The sequence below is a fragment of the Neopelma chrysocephalum genome, unplaced genomic scaffold (assembly GCF_003984885.1).
Source record: "Neopelma chrysocephalum unplaced genomic scaffold, ASM398488v2 Primary Assembly neopelma1_87, whole genome shotgun sequence".
NCBI classification, from domain to species: Eukaryota; Metazoa; Chordata; class Aves; order Passeriformes; family Pipridae; genus Neopelma; species Neopelma chrysocephalum.
In genome coordinates, this window is record NW_020897749.1 from 1211238 (window position 1) to 1232072 (window position 20835).

General features: G+C 41.0%; 1 protein-coding gene across 2 annotated transcripts in view; it reads right to left on the minus strand.

Moving 5' to 3' along the window:
* The window catches only part of CD247 (CD247 molecule), a 49693-nt gene extending 30633 nt beyond the window's left edge, over positions 1-19060 (minus strand). For both annotated transcript variants that reach the window (XM_027692611.1, XM_027692610.1), the window contains exon 1: positions 18928-19060. In XM_027692611.1, coding sequence (XP_027548412.1) covers positions 18928-18985 — 58 coding nt within the window. In that variant the 5' untranslated portion in view covers positions 18986-19060. The remainder of the gene's footprint in view (positions 1-18927) is intronic.
* Positions 19061-20835: the final 1775 nt, after the last annotated feature.

Sequence of the window (20835 nt, forward strand, 5' to 3'; positions counted from 1 at the left end):
CAGTAACCACATAATCCCACATAACAGCATAAGGCCTGATCCTGCACAGCCATTGAGGTCTCACTGCTCTTATTCACCCCGGTGGGAGGTCCAGGTCCGTGTCCCTCACAGCATCCGGCCAAAAGGTTCACCATTTACCTTGTAAATGGTATATATATTAAAGAGAATATAAAATACATGTAAAATAAAGATAATATAATATAATATACAATTATGTATTTTTTTAAATGCTTCTTTTATCTATATAGGGTTAACTAAACCAGGAGGAAATAAGAAAACATGCTGTAATAGGTTACATTGGTGTAAAGCTTGGGTCATTAAAATTGCTTAGGATATTTGAGTCATTCAAAGTTATTTAGTAGCAAAGAACAGTTGACAGTATTGCGAGAATTTAGGTAGTTTAAGTTATAAAAAAGTACTTGAACATAGTATGAAAGTTAAGCCAAAAGTTTAATGCACCCGATGTTATCATTAAAAAAAATCTTCTTTATTTATTCAAAATAACTCAAGTATGGATGTTTTCTTTCCAGTGGTTAGGATAAAAATAAATACATACCTAATTATTCTTCTCTCCCTTAGCTATTCAGGGAGTAGCTGTCTCGTAGAAGTACAGGTGAGCTTTTTACCACAAACAGCATGGTACTTAATGAAAAATTTAAAAATACTGTTTGTTCCCACTCAGCTGTAGGAAGTCAGTGTCAGACTCAAATCAAGATTCCCACTTCCAAGAGATAAGGCACTGAGCAGTATCAGCCTAACACTACGGGGACAAGGTGAAGAAAAATAATTTTCTAATCCAGCGACACTTAGCACACTGAGACATAACACAACAGAAATAAAAATAAAAATTAAATGTATTTGGATTTGTGCAGTTAAAATGTGAACTAGATTACGCTAGCTGTGAGTCCACATCATCTCTTCTTATATATTTGCACTTTTTAACAAAAAACTGGCATAAGAACTGTTAACAATTTTTGTTGAATATATTCCAATTAAATCATCAAAGACTCTTAACAAAAAAAGCCCCAAAAATCCATAACAACACTAAAAAGCAGTTTCATGTGAGAGAAGGATACAAGAGGAAAATAGAAAACCGTGTCCAAAATTAGGGTAGTTGGGAAATAGGAGGAGATGAGAACTGCTGTATAACTTCATTTAAACAAACTCTTAATTCCACAAAACGCGTTATCCCTGTGAGCTGCAGACCCAGTAATTCGTGTCCCCATTTGTTTTTCCTTTCAGCTGAGTCTGCAGCTCCCAGAATAAAGCTGTCACTTGAGCCAGCAGGTGTTTCCACTCCCTCCTCCAACCTACAACAGTTATGACAAGAGATTAAGAAAAACAGCCACCCCTGGCAGCCCGGGCTGGTGTGTAATGAACAGTTTAACCCTGGATAAATCTAATGACAAGTGTGGGTGGCTTTGATTGAAATGACAAGGCAGTTTGTCACCCGTTGCTCTGTCACAGAGATCAGCAGTGCTAACATTTTCTGCTGAGTTGAGGGGAAAGCAGCCTGAAACTTCTGCGTTTTGGAGACAGCACACAAAAAACCATTGAAAACAAAAGGAGTCAGACTCGGTGTCAAAGCTCCTCTCTGGCCCTAAACAAGTCAGCTGTGGAGGAGACGTAGTTTGTACGATGCTTTTGCAAGAAGATGCCGCTGTCTCTGGAGACAGACAGAAGATTTTAAACAAAAACCCCAAACCAGACCCACAAACATATTGAGCTCTCTGGCTTTAAATTACCCAGAGGCTTTCAACAGAGGTGCTCAGCTGTCCGGTTGACCTTCACATGAAACTCCCAATAGCAACCTGCTTTACTATAAGGGTTGTGTTTTGCTCACTGATGAGTGTTCAGTGCCCATAAAATGATAACAGCAAGGCTTGATTGCTATTGTAAATCATTCAATAGTCTTGAAGTCCTGGCCATTGATCATCACAGTTTTAGATGATCCTGTTTATGGTGTTACACATGTACCTGCTCAAATATAGCAGTTGTCCTCCAAAGACTGCACGTACCTCAGTCCTGTAGAGACGCGTGTTTCTGTTTAATCCTATTTTCAATTAGTGCATTAATTCCTGCACTGTATAAGGTGCAATAGAACCAAAATCCAAGTAAACAAGTAATAACTAAGGCTGGTAAGGGGCACAGGCCCAGAAAGAGGCAATGGCCACTTGAAGTTCACGTGGCAGATCAATGACAGCCCTGGACCCAAAACCACCACAAGTGGGAAAGGTGTGTGACAGCATCATATGACAACCAGCAATGTGAGAGGCACCGTGGTTTTCCTGTATAAGAGGAAAATTAATATCACAACCTCAGACCCCGAGACATCATTGAACTTATTCATTGTACGAATTTGAAGAGTGTGGCCATACCATATTTTCATTTTCTACACCCACACACAGCTTTCCTGAAAGCCCCTCTAGTTCTTGCCATTAACTTGTCGTGGCAAGTCTAAAGGGGAAGAATTCAAAACATTTTCAGCCTCTGTACCTGGAGAAAATTTATGGTGGCTCCTCTGCCACCCACTGTCCCCATTCCTTTTCAACAGCTTGGAAAACCCCTGCTGTTTTAAATTTACATACCTTTCCAGTTACTGATGCCATTATTTCGAGGCAGTCAAATGTTCATCATCCTGCTGGTTTGCTAAGACCAGTAGCAGCCCAGCTGAGGGTTTGCTACCCAGCAGTAGTCCTAAGACATCTGGGTTGATGCATCCACATTATCCAGCCTCATAGGAATCCCCTGGGAACTTGACACCTCATGACTGCTTTTCATATGTATTTTGCTTGACATTGAAAGAAAATGCACTTCTCTATTAAAGTGTTGCCACAAATAAGAAACAAATCAAGAAGGTGGACTGATACACTTTCTCTACTGAAGCCTTTAATTCAATACGGCAGTTGCAGTATTGCCTTTTCAAGAGAAAAACAAGACTCAAAGCAAGAAGATTTCCCTTCTGGCCAAAACACCCTTCCGTCAGTTTGCTACAGAACACCACAGTCATGGCAGGTTTTTTAGTGGTTATATTCATCTTGACCCCCTTCTAATGTGAGCTGTTGATTTCCAGCTCTTTCAAGGTAAAGGCAACTTTGCCATTTCCATCCAACAGATGGTTGCTTAAGGGGAATACTCCTGCCTTACTCCTGTGGTTTCCAGCACATCTTTAGCATTCCCAGTAACAAGGGTGGTATCACAGAAGGGTATTATCATTTTAACAACCAGTCTCAAACCCTGTGTCTAACATCACTTGGGAACTTCCCTTTCTGATGCCCTTTCTCTCTTAACCTAAATGCTACATGATATATCTCATTCACTCCTTATCTTCTTTACATGTATCCTTTTGGACTCTGCTGTCTGGTAACATTTCAGCATTCCCAGGATCCTGTGATGAGTCCCCAGATGGATTTTAACCATATCCTGTGCCATAATGCTCTATCCGGGCCTTCCTCTGCTGAACGTGGCATTTATTTGCTGTCAATCAGGTTTTGTTTTGGCTGATGATTTTTAAATTTCTTTTAATTTCGTGATTGCAAAGGTGTGTAGAGTATCTTACAACTCATCTACCACATGCTTCAGTGCCACATTTATCTTCCAGTCTTTCATTCTTGCTGCAACAGTTTGTGTGGAGATACTTTCCTTATCTTACTCTGAGTTTCTATTTATACAGGAGTTTTTATTCACAAATAGCAACATGAAATGGCTTCCCCTTGCTTTAACTGAAAGCTCATAAATGTGGGTCCTGAAATATACTTTTGCATAGTTTCCCGCCCTCTCTAGTCCAGTCTTCTGTTCTATTAGTACCTCATGAATTCAGACACGAAAATATATTTTAGCTAATGAGTAAAGCAATTGGGAGTTCTATTGCTGACTTTGTCAGAGACCTTCTGAAAGGCAATTAACCATTCTGTGCTTTGATTTACCCCATTAGAATAAAAATTACAAGAACATACTACTTCAGGAGAGTAGTGTAAAGATCTACTAGTGGTTATGAAGTACTTTCAATTTCTAAGAAATCATTAGATTAATGAAAGCAATGAGATTAGTAGCAAGTGCTGATTCATTAAAAAAATCTAAAAAGTCTTCACTGGGGGAGGATAAGTACTCATGAGATAAAAATTGATGAACTGTGCTAGGAACACTGTTTATTCTGAGGTGTAGATGATGTCAAGCCACATTCCCAAATCACATTACAGCCCAGCCAACACCAAAGGCTATCACATAATTCAGGGACAAGGTAAAGACACGAATCACAGCCCTGTCTGCATTGCAAGACCAAAGTGTGTTGGTCTCACTATAGTGTCAACTATCAAAGAGCTAATTTTACAGCATAGCTTGACTAATGTGCACCACAACTTCCTTCTGTCTGCTTTCACAAAACAGTCCATCTAGAGTGGTGCTTCTAGATTTTCCATTCACACTGCAACACTGGTACCTGCTGAGGTGCTAATAATGGCCAGAGATCCAGAGTAGCCAACCAGGCTAATTTCAGCACTCACACACCTAGTTTTTGATATATGATGCTGGGTATGAAGGCAACACCTCACACACTGAACACCACAGCACTGGGGCCTCTGTCCTTCCAGGATTCTGTACCACCAGCAGTGGTTCACTTGGAGAAGAGGGACCATGGCTGTGACAATGACCTACACCTTGGGATAAGCAACGTGAACAGGCCTCTCTGACCAAAAAAGACACACCAAAGGTATATTTCCTCACAGCAGAGCATCACCCCTACTCTCCCCTTACCAAATGGCACAAAGACTTAGACCTGCCTCCTCCCTGCAGTCCAGTATGTCTCACTCTTACACAGCCACTTACATTATGGTGCTGGCTGAATGGTTCCCTGGCTTGACTTCTTTCTCCTCTAAGAGACCAACCCAGCAAGACCTTTCTGGAGTTGACAGAACTGCCATGGCTGTGATCAACTGTCGGGATATCTTCTGTCATGAATTCAGACATTTTATTGAAGTAGTATGTAAATAAAACTTTATGTTTGGGGTTTTTTTAATTTTGAATTCAACAGGCAAGCTGTCTGAATTCAATGGTAACTGCAGAGCCATTTATTGCTATGCCAGAGACTTCAGACTTGTTATGATTCAGAAAACTGGGGCTTGATGTAAATCTGGGCCTGCGTGTCACAGAACTGCATTATGTTCATACTTGAGAGCTGGCTAAAAATGTTGTCAACAAAAATTCAGAAATTAAACATATTCGTGCCTATTATTGTTGTTTGATGAATCCAAGCAAGAGTGCTGCTGAAAAGCCCTTTCTTTAAACTAAGTTGCTCTTCCCACATCACTGATGGTTCAGAGAGCCTGTGTATGAAAGGTATACACAGGGGGGAAAAAACACCACTTGTGTCTCACAATTCCATTAAAAGGATCTGTACTATTCCTTTCTCCACTCAGCTTAAAATTCTCTTGAAGCATCAGCAGTTTTAACCAAAGCTTTCTTACAGCAGGGAAATTACACTTCTCTCAGATAATATCAGAGGTGTTACTCTTAACAGGTTCTTGTTATTCAACAAATTCAATATTTTAAAGGCAGGAAACGTGCTAGTCCTTAAATTCCAATAATGTAATTCTAAAAGGTGACAGGCACACACAGACAATGCCTTTTTTTTTATATTGGAAACATATGTGTGAGTAGAACACTCAGGGACATACACCTAGTATGGTCAGAAAAAGACAAACAGAATAAAACCTAAAAACATGTTTATAAATTCACATTTCTGGATTTCCCAATTTCTATTTGTATTTTCAAACCATTTACTATTACAGAAATGATAATAAATCTCAGATGTGCCACTGGTGGGGAAGTAAATAACTAGAAAGATATACCCACACTGTTTGTTTATAAAAGACAAAATCCAGGTAGGACTCAGCAAGGGAAGAAGTAGGACAGAAACAGAGGAGGTCCCATCAGCAATAGCCCTTAATGCCTTTGAAATAGTAATGTCAAGCTCAAAAAAAGGAAATATTCCATTATTCCTGGCACCTGCTGAGAAAACATTATTCTCTCCACCTTGGGTTAGATGTATCTAATACTAGAACTTCACTTAGTCACAGAAAACCGCTGTTTATCTGGTAAAAGGTGAAAGATGATCAATAGAGTTTGCAATCTATTTAATACGTATGTGGACTGTGGCAAACAAACATTAAAGACCATCTTCAACCCTTATGAAATCTACACTTAAAAACACCTTCAGTAATGGAGGTGAAACACATTTTCATGCTGATATACCAGGCAGCACATGTGAACTTCATGGGTTTGCGCAGATCTGCTTGTTGCACAGATCCGCTCATAATACACGTGCACAAACACCTCCAGGCATTTTTATCCTGCTCTCCACACATCCATTTGGGCAATGCCAGGAGCAGCTGTGTTTGTATCCAGCCATTAACTGATACAGCACAAATATGTCTGTGACGGGGTTGATCAAACATTGCTATTCTTGCTGTGCACCGCCCAGAGGTGTAAGTTAGAACCGAGGACTGAGGAAGCTCTCCCTGGCAAACTTCTGCTCCTACAACCAAGCACCTGAAAAAGTCCATTCCATAAACTCGAACGGCTCCCAAGTAAGAATTTGGTTTCTGTCCCCTTTGCCTGAACAATAACCCATGCCAAAACTACTCAGATGGTGTGAATCCTTCTTTTGATCCTCCTGAAGTAATTCAGAAAACAGTTCACAGCTTTTTTTTTAATAACAAGTGTTCTTATTTTCATCTTCTCTCCCCCAGTGCATTTAAGACAGCAATCATCACCTCTCGAGTCCCTTGCATGAATACTCAAGTGGGTGCTCTTTTACACCCTACATACAGATGTTGGAGAGGCAATGTTTCGAATAATTATATGTAAACTCCACTCAAAGTGCCACTTGACTTAAGGGCTCTATTGCCAAATACTTCACGATTTCCCTTCTCAGTTTAAGACCCCCAAGACTGAAAGGCTTGGGGAGAAAAAAAAATAAATCTGAAGTAGCTTTCAAACAAGATCATGCCCCTCTGATTCACACGCATGACACAGAAAATAGGGAAGGGTCACGCACGGAGCGTTTTCCAAGCCCCATTACAGGGAGCATAAGCCAAAACAGAGGGAACAAGAGCTCTCTCTGCACAACTGTAGCTCCCCTTAAGCAAATTCACTTCTCAGCAGGCAGAGACCAGGGAGTTCAGGACCAAGGTGCTCTACTCGGTGCCCGAGGCAACAGAGGCCACTGACACCGTGCAGATCAGCTGCAGCCCATCCCCAGGGGCGGCCCTTGCCTTGGTGCCTGGTTAAGAGTTGTTGCTCAGGAGCTGCCCGTGAGAAAAGCAGTGACAGACAGACCGACAGTGAGAGCTGAATTTCAACACCTGCTGAAATACCAGCAGCCACTTCCATTGAAAGTATCACATTTTAATTAGTCTCAGTGAGATATTTAGACATTGCAATCATTGGGTCTTAGTGTATCTGTTCCTGGAGGAGTAAAAGGTAGCTGGAATCACTGTTAAAATATTTCTGAGATCCCAGGACGGCTGTGTCTGAACAATAACACTTGGAGGCCAATCAGGTAAAGCACCATCAGGTTCAGAGCCGTGCTGGCACGAACAGTGACAGTGTTTGGAGTGCAGTGAATGTTCTTCACCTCTTGAGCACGTTTTCTAAAGAGCTCAAGATGCTTTTTATGCATGAAATAACACACAGTCTGTACAGAACGCTGGGGTTGACTCTCCCAATTTCAGGAAGACGAACTGATGAAAGAAACAAAAAAAGATCAGTTATGGACATGCTGTTAAAGTGGATCTTGAATGATAAAGGCTTTTTAAAGAGCGGGAAGGAAAGAGGTTGGCCATTTCCCCAAGGCAAGTAAAGGCTGTCCTGTGAGCACCAAGAGTCACTGTATGTGTGAATGTAGCAGCCAATTAGATACAGGTACTATTTTAATTTCCTATGTATAAATTTCCTATTTAATTTCCTATCTATAAAATATATTGCATTGGAGGATCTAAAGGATACTTGAGAGATTGCAGTTTTCAAAACACCACCATGAAAGAGGCAAATAAACCTGTGTGTTGATTGATACTGAAATAGGATATAGTCCATGTGTTAACACTGAGTGTTATTTGTGTATCAACAACCTGATAAGTAATGTACAGTTGACCAAAAAAGCCAAGAGAGTGGCCCACCTTGATTAAGCTTGGACACTGATTTATTGGAAAGCCCAGGTACATTCCTGTGGATTTCCAAAGATTGCACAGCAAATCAGCCACAAGTAAAAGCACAAACCCTGCAACCCCATTTCTCCATTTTCTTCCTTTATCTAAAAACCAGCACTGTTTCACCAAGGGGAGAAAGACTTTGCAGAGCACTGAGGATGATTGGAATTGTCAGAATTATCTACAAATCCTTCAGAAAAGACCCCAAAGTTCAAACTGCCCAATTTAAAAATGTTACATTCGACTCATATTGATTTTTCTTAGTATCTTAATAGCAATCTTCCTAATCAGATAGATTAAAAAACACAAGAAGATACTTTAAAAATAATCAGAACTGCAACAAAACAAGATAATAGGGAGTTAGAGAAAGACGAAAACCTCAAAACAAAACTTCTGTAGGAATTACACATTATTTAACTGCAGATCTCATTAAAACTACTTCATAAAGTCGTTTATACAAGCAATTTGACAAATAAAAGCTAGATAATACAACTGCTTATAGACAGCCATTTCCTTGGGTATAAATGGTCAAGCAGTTCGTCTGAAGTAAAACTCCTGCTGACACCAGTGGGCAGCTGCCTAAGCAAGATAGCTAAATTAGTTTTCAATTGGCTGTGTTTAAACAAACGGCACTTGCTAAAACACTGATGTGACCTAATTAGAAGGGGAAGGTTCCACAGAAACTAATTACCATCCCCACATTACAGTTACAGCACATTTAGAGGTGATGCTACCTGCCAAATCTTTCTAAGCACCCGAAGCCCTCCTTTCTGGCTCCAGATAATCCTTCTGTTCAGGAAAGGTCAGCACATGTGCTGGGCTTTCTCAGATTGCCTTTGCTGATCGCATTTCATGTTGCTGACTCCCTCAGATCCCTGCATATCTTTAAGATTTAGTAGCCCAGGACCTTCTTCTAAATCTTCCGGACCTGTATAATTACGTGGGGTTTCAGAAGTGGCAGAAATCATCCATATATAAGCCTATTTTACCAGTACTCACATGAATGTTATTTTTATATATAACAGCACCACCTCTATGCCCCATTTTGCAGAGAGCCTCAGACACAGGAACCTGCTTAGGGATTCTGGTCATGCTGAAATACAGTTGCTGCTAAAGGGAGCACAACAGCTTTTGCAAGGGTGGATGGGGAAACTCTTAGATACACATAATCCATTAATCGACTGCAAAGGATTAGAATGACTCTAAAATACTACAACTGAAGTTGAGATTTATTTATTTTTTTTTTTTTTGCATAGGTTTGTCAGGTTCATCAGGAACATTTCCCAGTATAAATTCTGATGACCCATTTGCTAGGGAATCTTTCTAGACTCTGTTGGAATTTCTCACCAAAATCAGCAAGTGTCTCTTCCACGGCTTAGCACATGTAAGTCCCATTCAAGCTCCTGCTCCAAATCAGACAGAATAAGGAGCTAAATCGGGGTTTCCCTCGTCCCAAAATGCAGAACACTAATTGCTCACAGACTGTTTGGTGTCTCACAAAAATACTTTGAGTATTTTTTGGTGTATTTCCCAGAGGAAAACAAGGGGGGGGGGGAAGAATTAAAATATTTCCAAAGCTTTGCAGAACGTTGCTTGTCTTTAAGCTCTGTTTTAAACCTGATACTCGTTCTGCTAAAGCCATCACGTCTAACAAATAGACATTTGGCCCGAGACATAGAAAGAGGAGTGAGAGAGAAAAGGGGCAAACCTGTTAGCTACTTCTTTGCAGCTGAAAAAGATAAAATCAGATAAAAACACCCTGGAAAAGATGTTACAATAAGGTAGGGCTGAAGGCTCATATCTGTAACTTCTTTAAGAGAGTTATAAAAAGAAGAAGAAAAAAAAATGTCTCAAGCCTGAAAATTAGCACTGCTGCCTTTCTGTCAGAAGAGATGTAGCTAACAGGAGCAACAATTGCATTATAGTGCTGTTGGGGTTTGAGTCAAGTAATAAAATAACACCTGAGTTATTAGAAAAAAAAGAGATTATTTTAGCTGCATGAATAGACAGGAGATGGAAAATTGTGGTTCTGCCTAGTTCACGTTAATACTAGTGACATCTGAAATTTAAAAGACAATTCAAAGCAAGGTAAATTGAAGCTGCTTCTTCTAGAGAGAAGTAATTTTGCGAGAGAATTTTGTTTTTTCAGCATTTTAGTCAAGGAGAAACACTTGGAGATGTGATCAAAATGAATCACATTTTGGAAATGGAAAAAAGTCAAGTAATGACTCATGAAAAAAGTCAAGTAATGACCCTGCTTTGCATAGCTTTGAATATTTCATTGTATTTTAGGCAAACCATTTTGGAAAGAAAAAGCAAAACTCTTGAAGATCTGTAGTTCTTTCCAAACTTTGGGAGTGAATCATAATTTTAAAGATACAAACAGCCTTCATCAGACCTTTAGATCACATCAGGACAGCATTGTTAGTTATCTGGGAAGTAGTCACCTTGAAAACAAAAATTACTCTAAGATCTCTTGCAAAACTTCTGTATAAAGAAAATGGACAACGTTGTGCTATATTCAGTAAAATAATTCCTAATTTGCTAGGGGCAAAGAAATATATACTCTCAGCAGACTGCATTGAGCTTGCTGCAGAAAGTAGAGGTCATCTGCCAAAATTGGGGACGGAAAAGCAAACACCCCATGCGGGGGTTTGGGCTTTCAAACGAGGGCATTTTACAGCTCGTCAGCGGAGCACGGCCACCCATGTGTGCCCTGACCCAGATGGAGCAGGAATCAGCATTCCCTGCACAATTCTGCTCATACAGGGCACGGGTGTGTGTGTAGGCAAAGCTCCCGTCGCCTCCCTACTCCAAGAAGAGTGAGAACGGGTCCTACTGAAAACATAATTAAAACTCATTTCACCGAAAGAGATTTGGAGATATTTTTTTCTTTCCTGTTTAGATGCTTATTCTGAGAGGCTAAATCCCAGAAAGCCTTTCTGGCATATGTTAGTTGCTCGGTTTTTTTAAAGTGACTATAATGGTGTTTGAACTTCTGTTTGAAATCCAGATGGATTAACCTCGTTTATCTTCTCTGGTCCACTAGTACAGTTATGCTCATAATGCATGAATGCTCAGTTTTACATTTAAAAAGATCAATAGTTTCAAGAGGTTAAACATTAGGCAACTAGTGATGGGATACAGTAATTCCTTTTCCTTCTCTGAAAGTTGTTGAAAATGATGGGGTCTTCCCACTCTACTTTCACTAATTCTCTTTAAGCTTCCCACCTGCAAATATTTCACTCTTCTACTTCATTCATCAGCGAAACCGCCCAGAAAAACTTAAGCAGAGAATTTACATGTCCAGAAAGAGATTCAAAGAACCAGAAGCCTGTGCCTGATGAAGAGTATGTTACAGGTAAATGAGGGGAAAAAATGGCAGGTAACAAACAAGAATGAGGTCAAATCCATCCCTAATATAAACCTCCAAAGTCAGTTAATGATCACATGGGTTACTCTGGTTGTGTTGCATTTGTAACTCTTCAAATTCCCATAGACTAGTAAGTGCTGAACCAATATTAATAGCAAGTATTTTTGCATTTCCTGAGGAATATGAACATAAAAAGTCATAATAAAAAAATCAAACAGCAAAAAGGCACACTGACATTGCTTCACACAGCACTGCCCCCATAAACTTCTTCTGAAAATTCCCTTAACAGATTTTAGTCTGTAATGGTTAAGGCTTTAGGAACAATTTCACCTGTGGACACTGAGTCAGGTATCATAGCTCTAGATAATAGGCCTTAAAACAAAAAATGAACTCGGAAAATTAACAGCAAGTTTTTAGAAAGAAATCTGTAGAATTTAAATAACATTCTTTTAAAACTTATCAAAAGGCACTAAGTTGCTACAAGACATTTTTGTGAACAGAGCAACTATTCTCAGATTAATTCACAGAATGGTTTATTTGCTTCTTGGAAGCTGCCTTTAATTTAGGTAGACTTTTATACAAGTTACCAGTGATATAGTATTTCTCTCCCTCTGTATTCCACCTTCCTTCCTCTAGAGTATGATTATTAACCCAACTTGCAACCTGTTATTCTGTTTCTGCAACCTCCAGAAATGCACCTGCACGCTCGCACGAAGTGCTGCCGAAATTACCTTCCTTCCATAAAAGCCCAAAGTGGTGATACTGTGCAAATTTACATCATGGAGAGAGAAACAGAGACAGAAAGAGAGGGAGAGGACTTCACATCCTTCTGGTAAAACTTCTTTCCTGAAGTTGCTTTCACACGGCTGGATGGTAAACAACGTACATTGCAACAACACACAGCGGATAAACACGGAAATTACTCCTCCCAAAGACCTGATGTTGGGTTCTCTGACTGAAGCTTGCTGATGTGTGACCAAACAAATGAGCCAATGTTATAGTAATAACATACTGTAATGTATAATATGATAGGAGTCTCAATTTTAGTCTGCAAAGGTTTAAAATTCTGCTGCATTAATAGGGAGCTGCAAGGTCCCAAGCGGGGAATCCAGTTCATGTATAATTTTTAAACGAGTCATTCTAACCATTCAGCTATTTCCGAATGGCAAAACAAACATTTGATGACTAGGAACTAACGTTAGGAAGTTGATCTCTTTGGCTGAAATGGCGTTTGCTGACCGTATATAAGAAGTGACACTGTCAAGCTATACCAAACTCTTGCTTCAAATTGATCTGAGTAAATTACTGGATGTTAAATTTTAGCTTGAGCTGAATTTCTACACAATCTGATTCAATATAAATGCTTTGCAAGCAAAGTGCCTGGTCAGTTTGGGCCCTGCTCTTGTATCCACGTGCCCGTGCAAAGAACCGCGCTCCGCCCGCGGGATCCGTGCGCGTGCGAGGGATTGTTTGCACCCATCTCGTGGTCACCAGCTGGAAGTGTTTCTGTTCTGTCCTTCCCAAGCCTCAGTTGGCTTTGTGAGGAGATACACACCTCTGGAAGTCGGAATGGATTTACAATGCACGCCGGTGCCCTGAATATTTGGGAAGTGTTTTTGTAAATATTTGGCTCTGCTTGTTCCAGGTTTCTCTGTCATGCAGACGAGAGCAACATTCTAAGGGAAATGAATGCAAAACACCCGTGGCTCTTGGCTGGAACACATTGATTATAAAATTTGGATGAAAAAACAGGAAAAGGTTTGGGTTTTTTTCCGCATAGGTCTCTATTCAATGGCCAGTGTACGCTTACTTGAAATAAAGCACCACCCAAATTAGTATTCCTTCATTAACTTCCTGGATATAGCATCTTATCGCATTAGAAAAGTGCTTCAGACCATTACTCTGATTTAAGTAGCAAAATTTGTTAATTCACTTTTATTGTACAAGTTTTGGGGGTCTTAGAAAAGCCTCTTTAAGTGTTCTCGGGTTCAAAATGCTTGATGTGCCTTTCTTTTTGATGAGGAAACTATTTGCAGTGCTTGCCAACCACGAGCATTGCAGCATTTTGAGTCAGGTTGGCCTATCACCCCCCAAAATAGCAATTGCCTTAAAAAAAACAAATATAAATTTCAAGTGACAGGTTATATAGCAGGTTTTCTCTCTTTCTGTTTCTGGAGCCATGCAGGCTTGCATTTTAAAGGTTTTTTTTACAAGGTAGAAAAGTTTGCTAGGAAACTAGAAAAGTTTACTTTTGGTGAAAGTTGAGACTTTCACCTAAGACAACAGCTCGAATTTTAAGTAAATCCTATATGGTGAGATTTCCTAAAAAATAAAAAAAAACCACAAAACCCCACAAGTGTTGATAACTAGCCACCCTCTAGACTTACTCAGTGTGTCCTACTACAGTTTACCCTGTCATTTGTGGAAAAGTTTCCAACCCTTTTCATCACATTCAGCCTTCATCACATTCTAATTTGGAATATATTTCGCCTCTGTATTATCTGAGCTTTCAAAGAGTTGTGTTATCACTATGGCTTCTCCTTCGCTTAAAAATACAAAACAAACTAAAAGGAACATTCTGCTACTCAGAAAGAGCTGGGATATAGATGAAATTTGCACTACAGATACATCTCGTGAAAGAAATAGGCCAGATAGTGTGAGAATTCCATCAGGCTCCACAAACTGCTCACCAGAAACACAATGTTTAACATACTCTCATATACCGAAAGTACATAAAGATGGGAAAGCTCCAAACTTGCTGTTCTTCTTCTTGTAAGACTTAACAGGCTTGTAACAAAGAACTGAGAACAAAATACACGAAGGGCTTCCAAAGTTTGGTGGTTTGTTTATTCCTAGAAAATCCGTAGGGAATGAAATATTTCCAATTTACATGGTTCAAGAATCGAGATGGCTTCTCCCACTGAAACAGAGCTTGCCCAGACACCGTGCTGGTGATCTCTGAGGCTCAGGAGAGCTGGTTTTACTTCTATTTTTAATAACTCAACTGCCAAAGGACTGAACAACCGCATATTGATAAGTCTAACTTTCACCAAGATGGATATATCCATTGTGGATAAACACAGGCATTTCCACTGCCTCCCGAGATCTGTGCGTTTGAGTGAGTAGATCGAAGAACTGCAAACTAAGCTTTTCATTTGCCTGCACATTTTATCTCTAATATGAAGTTATAAACCAGTTGCATAGGACAAAGAAGAAATAAATGCATTCATTGCTTTCCTGGAAAAAAAACCCCTCTGGTTTGGACTGTCATACTTTAAAAGCTAAAAATACTATGTATTCCTTAAAGGACCAGAGATGAATTTAATCAAGAAAACAATATTCAAAGTGAGTCTCAAAGTATTACCTTATACAGGAGCGTAAATTAGAAAAATCTGCAAAATTTCAGCTTCTCACAAAATCTGGAATAGCCTATATTTATTAACACTGAAGAGGAACAGCAGTGAAACTTTAATTTAGCTGTTGGCTAAAGTCGTATCAGTAGAACAGAGAAAATCAACAATGCGCTTATAAGTACACATGCACGTGGAAAAAGCAGACACCTTTAATAGGATACATATTTTAAGTAGTATTTTTAACAAGTTGTATCTTCTATTCATGCCACCTTAAAAATGTGCTCGATTTTGTTGCCAGAATAGCTGATGCATCTTACAGTTCCACGCACAATATACACATTCAAATATATGGTGAATTGGAGAAGGGGAGGGGGATTCGGTGGTTGCCTGCAATTGTGCAAACAAGTATTTATTCTTTCTTTTTTAAAGGGAGACTGGTTAGAGTTTGGAGATACATAAAAATAAATTATTTGTTTCCTAGCTATGTATTTTTCCTTACTGCAGGTTTACCCATCGTGCTAGTCACAGTTCAAGTTCTGTGTGAACAACAGAAAATGGCTGTCGAAAATGTTTCTCACGTGAATGTTCATTTATAAATTAATTTCTCATCCCCTTTAAGCTGCTAGTGAAGGTCTTTTTTAACCCCACTTTGGTTTTTTATCCACATAGCCTTACTTAAGCAGGACACACACACAGAGAAGAAATATAAATATATTTTGCAGACGGCCTTTTCTATTTTGTATATCCTTCCCATCTAGCACACATAAAAACCCAAAAGGAATGCAATCATTAACTTGTTACTTCACTCATTAGGAATTTGGCTCAGAAGGGTTCAGATGGAAAGCACTTAATCTGTAACAAGCATTAGAGAATTGAACATGGCACTGCAAGAGCTCAGAAACGTCCCTTTACAAAGAAAGGCTACATTTGCCTGCATTTTGTTCCATTCACCAATGTGCCAGTTCATAGTTTTTCCCCATGAATTATTAATGAATCATTGTGAACAGGCAGGAGAAAAAGGAAATAAAACATGTAAAATTAAGCCTTTAAATATTTTTCTCCCCCTAGGTGTAACAAGAATTCAGCTAGGAGAACTCCAGGCAGCGCCTAAGGACGTGGGGATGGTAGCGGAAATAGTCCGAATTTACTTGTTTGGATCTCCCAGACAAGCTTGTAAACAACTTCTGGTTTGGAAATCTTGTAGTTTGTAGACCAGCGAAATCATCTGACGAAAGGGAAGGAAAAAATTAACGCTAAGACCCGTTACCTTCCTGTGAACTGACTGAAAAAACGCTGCTGGCATCATGGCACCCAATGGGCAGAACACATAGTCATGCAGAGCAGAAAAATACTGAGAAAATAAGCTGTGCAAGTAATATCTGGTAAAGACTGACATTTTTAGTTCCCATGGAGTCAGCAAAAAAAAGGACACTGCCCAGTTCTGGTTAGCAGAGAATTCTGAGAAAAGCGGGTTTGTAAAGAAGTGATGAACAGGGAAGGGCTGTTCTTGAACTCTTCCACATATATTCATTTACACATGTGTTGTGTACACACCAAAGTGTTGTCTCAGCCTTAAAAAAAGCAGGGGAGCAATTCTATAATATTCCCCACAGGACTGTTTTATTGCTATTGAAGGCTGTCATACTTCAGACTAAAAGCTCTGTAAACAGTATGAAGACTTTTGCCACTTTAATTGTGATATTTGGGTAGAAGTCTTTTAATATTCTTCTTATATCTCAATGAACAACATGACTGACACAGTCATCTGCTCAGAAATTCAAATTGTTAATTTTTATGCAGTTTTTAACAGAGAGGTTATAGGGGGACCTCAACTGAACTTCCAGATGTACACTTCTGTACCTTTGAAGGGGGAAATAAGGAAAATTAAATGTGTATTTGATATAGCTTCCTTCTGTTACTGCTCAAAGGTCAAATTTGAGCATTCTGAAATTCGTGGTCTGGTGTCAATAATTGAAAATCTGCATCAGAATTCATAGTCCATCTCCAGAATTACTTATTTTAAAACATTGCTTTTTCTCATGCATGACGTTTACTCCAGTACTCAAAAGTTCAAAAAGAAAGGTTTTGCAAGTTCATCAGTGCTAATCTTGGTGGCATCTTTCAACCAACCATTTGAAGAATAAGCACAAATACATTACAGTGAAGTGGAATGAACTCACTGTAAGGAGATACCCAGCTTACTGAGTCTGTCCACTACCAGCTTGTTTTATGAAAAAAAAAAAGTTAATTTCTCTAGAAGTCACTCTAGAAGTGAACTCTAAGGAAGCTTGAAAACACTCCAGGCAGCAGAAAATATTTATTTCTGTTCATATCTCAGAGCAGAAACCCCCTTTTATTTCAGCCTCATCTTTGAACTAAATTCATGGCAATCTTACATTTTTGTTACTGTCTGTTTTGCAACAATAATGTAGCAACAATTCCACACGTTTTGACCTGTATTTCTTCTATTTCTTCTTAGGCTAAATACGGCTATTCTTCAAGCTATTCCAGGTATCCAGTCAAAAATGGTTTCCTTCAAATCCATAGGCAAACATCTCCAACCCAGTGACAACAGTATCCAGTTTGAAACTTGATCCCATGTATTCTTTGTGAGTGTGAATAAGAGCTTTGCACCAGACACCCCTATGGGTTTTACCCACCTGCAAACTGCATTACGTATTTTTCAGTCAACGTTTTCTGCTGAAAATGTACGAAGAGGGGCCTGAACTACTGGTACTGTGTGACAGATTAAAAGGAGGAGATGCAAAAAGAGATGTTTTTGCAGGTGCATTTTGACCTGAAGTAATTTCCATACCTTCATAGCCCTTACGTGTATCTGTGGATACAGAGCAATGTACAGAATATAAGTACCAGAAGTATACTGTAAGTACAGGATCATACTTGGGTGTCAGGGAGGGACAGAGGCCCCAGAGGTTGAACAGGGGGTGATCAGAAGGCAGGGTCTGCAAAGAGCATAAAACCCCACTTAAAACTCTCCTGAAACAGAACCTCCACAAAATAACCAGAACTGGTCCGACGGCATTAGCAAGCAGCTGCAAAACCCTCCTGTCATCTCCAGAAAACTCTGAAATAAAGTCTGTGGCAGTCACCAAAGCTCTCCAGTTCAAGAATGCTGTGTTTGTTAGACGCAGTTGGGGTGTCTGTCATGGGTGAAACTCTTCCGGTGGATTTTGCTTTAATGCAAGCTCAAACGTGGCCTGACTTCTCCACATTCAGACCTCGGCTGAGGCCTTCTCCCGATGTAAATTTTGTTGCTCCTTTGATCTACTCTGCTACTTACTAAGAAATAAATTTCTCCTTCCCAAACTTGACACGATTTCCGAAGATTTATGCACGCTGAAGCTGCTTCACTTTGTGCCCGAGGGGGTGTCAGTGTATACAGCACACGAGTAAACACACGGAGGTAAAAGTGGCTTAAATTTTGTGCTGTGCCTGGTGGAGGCAAGCATGAAGGCAGGGGCGTGGAAGGAAGGTTCCTACCCTTTCTCTCACCACCTGTGCCCCCGTTTCCCGCCTGCCGGGTGTGCCGTGGGCTGCAAACCAGCCACCAGCACGGCTCTCATCTTGCCGCACTCAAATTAAAAGCCTCTCCTGTGCAGATTAATGCAAACAACTAGTTTTTCATCAGTGTCTCAAATTTCCCCCTTTAAATTGCAAGGAAAGCTGCCCAGCTGAGGGCCTTGTTTAATCAGGAGTTGCTGCTCAGCTGTGGCAGTTGCTCCAGCAGGAGAAGGGCATCTCATCCCAGCCCTCCGTAGCGTCTCTCTACCCCAGAGCAGATCCACACAACCGGCCCTGCTGCCTTGGTCACAGCAGGCCACGATTCCAGCCACGAGGAGGAGGACAGACGTGGCTGAGGTGCTCGTGCAGATCCCCTCCTGCTACCAAAATGGTGGGGGACCCACCGCAGGAACGTCGTGCCCTTTCCTCAAAAGAGCTTTGAGATAGCCCCTCATGAAACCGAAGCCCGCCTTACCTGTGGCTGGGAGCTGTGCCTGGAGGGCGGCAAGGATGGCGATCCTCCTCCACTTCATCTTGCTCGCCGGGACAGTGCTGTGGGAGCAGGAGGCCGCAGGCACGGAGGAGAAGCGGCTCCTCCACGGGCTCTGCTCGTGTGCCGCCGCCGCCACAGGAAGCAGCTCACCCCCTATGAGGGCTTTCGGAGTCCACCTGCCGGCTTCCTCTGCCTTCACAGCCTCTCAGGGCTGGGGTTTGTATTCTCGGTGTTGATGTTTGGGGTTTCCTTTTGTATTTTTATTCACCCTTTTGCTCTTCGCGAGATGGTTTTCAGTGGGGTGGTTTTTTTCCCACTTTGTCTGGTGCTTCCTGAGTCATCCCCAGTCGGCAGCTGCTGGTCTCTGTACCTGGTATCCAGTTTGGCCTGACTTCAAAAGGGATCTATGTAACTATTCCCACCGTGCAGCACACGGCATAAATAGCAGTTTAAAACTGGAAGCTACAAGTCGCTCTCGAACAATAGCTGGTTAAACTGGTACGGATGTAAAGCTCATTTCTAAATTTAATGGAAATACAGCTTTGCCACGAGCAACTGGAAGCGGCTGCGCTCTGAGGGCCGTAGGGTGGACAGCACCAGGGAGAGCTGGGCTTTGCCTGTCCTTGCAGACAGCACTCACAGGACATAAAATACCAGCTCCGCTGGCCCTGCCTGGCTCTCTGCAGTGGTACCTATCTCTGAAATGCAGATACCTTTTAGTGTGAACACGTGGCACCTTTGTATTTTGAAGGGGTGTCAGTGCCTGCAGAGCTCGAGGGCCATTTTGCCCCCGAGTCCCCACAGCCCATAGGGAGCAGAGCCTGTGTCATCCCTGTGGGAGAGCACAGTGTGCATCTCTCCCTCACTCTATTTGGAACAGAAAGCCTGGCAGCCTGTAGCTATGCCTGACACTCCTACCTGCTGAGCGGGCCACGGGATACAACCTGCCTGCTGCTTGGAGCTGTCCTCCAGTGACAGATCCCGAGGAGCATCGGCACACCCCAGGAGCGGGATGAGTGGTCTGAAGGTGACTGCAGTCTGGGAGATAACAAGGTTTTTCAGCCCCATGTTGCAGTCCTTGGAGTGACAAAACCAAGCAGGTCTGCCCAGCAGCCACGTGGGAGAAGCCTGGCTTCCCACAGCTCCGTTTTGTCCATCCAGCACGATGGCTGCAGTGATTCCCACGTTGCCCTAAGCCCCTGCCACCCCCTTGGCTCTCCTATGCCTGCCTACATGGGGCAGGTGGCTGGGATCCATTTAGAGCAATAGAGCAGGGAAAAAGCCCAGCATAACAAAATGAAACTAAGAAAAGTGAAATCTGGAGTTTTTTTCTAAAACTTCCTGAGGAGGAGGTATCAGACAAGTCATTTCTCAGCAAAGCATGTAGGGCATTTACATGAAAATCACACAACTTGACACAGTTGTTCTTTGTAAGAAATCTCACATTATATTGCTCTTTTCAAATGTGGACAAATAAAAATTTCCATTTTTATTAACAACAACAACTAAAAGCTCATTTTAAACAACCATGAATTAGAAAAGCTTGAAAATGTTAATTAGATGAACCTTAAGGCCTAAAGCTCAGCCTCACTCCCATTAAAACACACCTAGCTCAACAGAACACCAAGTGTTTAGTGTTTATAACAGCAGTACTACTAATACACTTCAGGATCAGGGCTTAGGCTGAGAGGAAGCACCAGTGTGTAATTGAATATTTTTTCCCCCATTTCTAATTCTTAGAAAAGAAAGAGGAATGTGCATCTCCAGCAGGTACAGGAACAGGGCTGGTGATAACAATTTCCCAAGAGTATGGCAGCGTGAGAGTTATTGTGTACACATGAAGTAAGTATTTATAATCTTTTGAAAGCAAAGTAAATTGAAGTTCTTGGA